Below are 3,816 nucleotides of genomic sequence, written 5' to 3' on the forward strand. Positions count from 1 at the left end.
AGGGGTGCCTAATACCTAGTATGATCATATAAATTAGCATACAGGTGCTTATGAGTCATTAGTCTTAGCTTAGGATGTTAATCAATTGGCCTCATTTTCTCTTTGGACGAGCTGAGTTTTCTTTGATCAGGGTCATAGACTACAAACCAACGAGTTAGGTTCAGAAGACAGAACCTTAGGCATTGTGGAATTTTACCAAAAACGGTAAATAAATTGGTGCAAATTCATCATCACAATTGGAAAACTGAAAGAGCAAGCAGTGGGGCCACTGCTATTATAATAATGGGTAGTGGCTCACGCCTGTAGTCCCATCACTTTGGGAGGTCAAGGGGGTCAGATTGCTTGAACCCAGGCGTTGGAGACCAGCCTGGGCAACATGGTGAAACCCTGTCTCCACCAAAAAAAAAAAATATATACCCTTCCCCTACATCCCCCCAAAAATTAGACGGGCATGGTGGTAGGTTCCTGTAGTCCCAGCTACTCGGCAGGCTGCAGTGGGAGGATCACTTGAGCCCGGGAGGTTGAGACCAGTCTGGGCAACATGGCGAAAGTCCATCTCTACAAAAAAAGATTTTTAAAAATAGCCGGAGTGGTGACGCGCATCGGTAATTCCAGCTACTCAGGTGGACCCGGGAGGCAGAGGGTGCAGCGAGTTGAGATCGCGCCACTGCACTCCAGCTCCGGTGCCTTCCAGTCTGGGCAACAGAGCGAGACTCCATCTCAAAGAAAGGAAGGGGAAGGGGAAGGGGGATTGATTTTACAATTTTCTGTAAGAAATGAATGGTTCTAATGTGATATTGATGAAATATCATCTTTAAGAAAGTGTACAGATTGTGAGTGACACACTGGCTGCTTATGGTACTCCTGAGATGCAAGTAGGTGATGACATAATGATAACCAGTCATAATTTGCAGTAGTCCCTTACAAAAAGTCCAAATTTGTTTGAAAATACAGTAACTTTTACTAGTCGAAGTTAAACATTAAACATCTTCTAGTCATTGCTTTAACATGATTTATTAGAGTTACCATAATATAATTTATTGAAAGAAGGGCTAGATTTATAAAATGTTTTCTGGTGATGAGCCAATTATGGCAATTATTTTAATTATATATTTATAATTAAAATGCATGACTGTAAGATTAAATTTTAAACCAAATCATAATTTATATTTTAAAATAGCTTTAAAATACTTGCACATAACACATCTCGTGGTTAGTAACTTTCTCCAGCTACATTTAAAAGTATTTCCGAAATTACAACATTTTTTCCTAAAGGTTTACTTTTTCCCCACAGCATAACTCTGTAAATTAACGTGAGCCCATTATATCAAAGGTGTTTATGTGTGTCACATATGCATTTAATTTTAATATCTTTATTTAAGGCACGAATATCCCCAAGCAAGCACAGTATGCAATAAGAAGTCCTGTGGAGTCCTGTAAGTACTTTGATGAGGAAGGCAGGATTTATATCAGATTCGCGAGCTTGAAAAAAGACTCTACAATTGATAAAACTAAGTCAGACCGAACTGGTTCATTTTCAAGTAAAATAGCTTGCAAGACAAAAAGACCGCCTCAAAGTCGCTGCCCTTGGGGCTCTCCCACTTGCTTTACAGGCTAGGAACGGAGAATGCCGGGAACCCGAGAGCGGCCGGCGCGGACGCCGAGGCAACACTGCTTGGGGCACCCGGTACTCGCCGTTAGCTCCCGGCCTCCTTTGCTCTCGCGCCTCCAGGGGCTCAGGCACTGCTCCGGGAGCGCGGAATGTTGAGGAAGACGGCGGAACTTCAGTAGGGAGACCTATCTGGGAAACGTTTTCAGGACACGCGGTGGGGAAAGCAACTAGCCTCCGGCGGGGCAGGGCGGGGTAGCCTTACCTGCAGAACCACCGGCCACGATCTGCCGAGAAGCCTCGCGCACTAAGCCGACTTCAGGCTTGGCGGACATCTTCGCCGGGAGGAGGACGAGGGAGTGGGCTGAGATGTGTGGGCGAGCTCGCCGCCTGCACAGCCTACGAATTCAGAGAGCCCCTGCTGGGCTGGTCCTCGGGCGGGTTGGCTCCCTGTGGGGCAGCAATCCGGCGACTGCTGGAAAGCGAGGGTTCGAGGCGCAGATTCGTCGCGCGATCTCCCGCGAGTCGGAACCTGTCAGCAGTGCTCTTGCAGAGGCGCCCTCGGCTCCGAAAATGTCCCTGGAAATAAGACTCGTGGATGGGGTTGGGTTGGCTCTTCGCAACGAGTCAGGCTTTGTCTCCTAGATTGGCGCCCACGCCCTTCTCTATCAGGAGCCTCCGGCAGAGTTTGTCAAACTGGACGCGCTGCCTCTGATAACTCAAGTGAAATGACCCAGGCCTGGAGCGCCAAGTGCAAAGCTGGGACGACCGTTGCACCTCCTGGCATGCCAGAGCACAGTGAGGTTCAAAAGAAGGGACAAGTGAATAAATTCCTCAGTTAGTTATCCTGTAATTGTGGTCTGTAGCAGCTAAGTCAAAGCAAATCTAATTTACACTTACCTTACAATAGAGCTAAGGTAGTACTTTACCAAAAATGGTTTTGATTTAAGGTAAAAATCATACCTCATCAACTTGAGTTTTATTTACCTAAGGACCAAAAGAAGAAAAAGCCTGCTTATAAATAGTTTCTTCTATACCCAGATCAGTGGTTCTTAAAGTGGTTTTAGTACCCACAGCAGTAGCATAATTTGTGAATTTGTTAGGAAGTCAAATTGGTGGGCCCCACCCCGACCTAAACTGAATCAGAATCTCTGGGGATAGGGCCCAGAAACAAGTTCTCTGTTGGTTGTCATGAACGTTAAAGGTTGTGAACCACTGACCTAAACAATTGAGGAACATTAAGGAACTTACAGTGTATTCTCTCTATAAAAGGTTTGGTTATTCGTACTAGCCCCTTAGGATAGTTACCAAAACAAAACTACTAATTTATACTCTTTTTAAACTACAAGTTGCCTATTTTATGTAGGAGAGATATAAGATTGTGAAATTCTCCAAAAATACCTGCCACACCCCTAACACACAGGAGATGATAAGAGTAAAACAGAGAACTGGGAGGCTTTAGAAGCCCTATTGTAATATTTCTTAAAACACATTATTTAATGCTAAACATATTTAGTGTGAGCCATATAAAAATTGCCATTTTTGGAGGTCAAAAACCGTTCAATATCAGCAATTAGTATAGTTCAATTTATGTGATTTGTAATGTACCAAGTGCAATAATTTGGTTTCATACTTGATTTTTTATTTCTCAGGCTGAGTCATTAAAAGTTGATCAGTGATATCTGGCAAAATTATTTAAAGTGCTTGAGGAATTGGGGAGACTTGCTGCTTATGTGATCAGATACACAAAAATGAAGTTTTTCATTTCATTAAATATTTGATTAAAACTGCTAAGTTTGAAAATGTTTACCAAGAAATAGTTTGCAGAAATTTTGCTAACTTGATAGAATAAAGGCTTTTGAGCAATATCTTTCAGACTTTTACTAATTAAATATGGAATCTTGAGTGCAATATAGAATCACTTATTCAACAAATATTGAGAACCTGTTATATATTAGGCATAGAAACAATTTCAGAGCTCATAGAAAATGTTTTCCTCATTTTTCAAAGCAGAAATTTAGTTTTCCAAGATCCCTCGGGAGTAATAGTATAGCTGGGATTCCATCGCAGGATTCCTTCTTTTGATAGCAGTAGATTGTGGATTTAAATATTAACCACAGGCTAAACAAACTACAGTCTGTCACACAAATAGCCCCACAAATTAATTCCATTTTTTTTAAGTTTTTAAAAATTTGGTCACAACTATT

At 42.2% G+C, this 3,816-nt stretch overlaps 1 protein-coding gene across 2 annotated transcripts in view; it reads right to left on the reverse strand.

The window, feature by feature from the left end:
* Positions 1 to 2,253, reverse strand: part of SLC25A21 (solute carrier family 25 (mitochondrial oxoadipate carrier), member 21) — a 552,502-nt gene extending 550,249 nt beyond the window's left edge. For both annotated transcript variants that reach the window (XM_011999189.1, XM_011999188.1), the window contains exon 1: positions 1,875 to 2,253. In XM_011999189.1, the coding sequence (XP_011854579.1) occupies positions 1,875 to 1,944 (70 nt within the window). In that variant the 5' untranslated portion in view covers positions 1,945 to 2,253. The remainder of the gene's footprint in view (positions 1 to 1,874) is intronic.
* Positions 2,254 to 3,816: the final 1,563 nt, after the last annotated feature.

Source organism: Mandrillus leucophaeus, unplaced genomic scaffold, assembly GCF_000951045.1.
Source record: "Mandrillus leucophaeus isolate KB7577 unplaced genomic scaffold, Mleu.le_1.0 Scaffold587, whole genome shotgun sequence".
In the NCBI taxonomy this organism is placed as follows: domain Eukaryota; kingdom Metazoa; phylum Chordata; class Mammalia; order Primates; family Cercopithecidae; genus Mandrillus; species Mandrillus leucophaeus.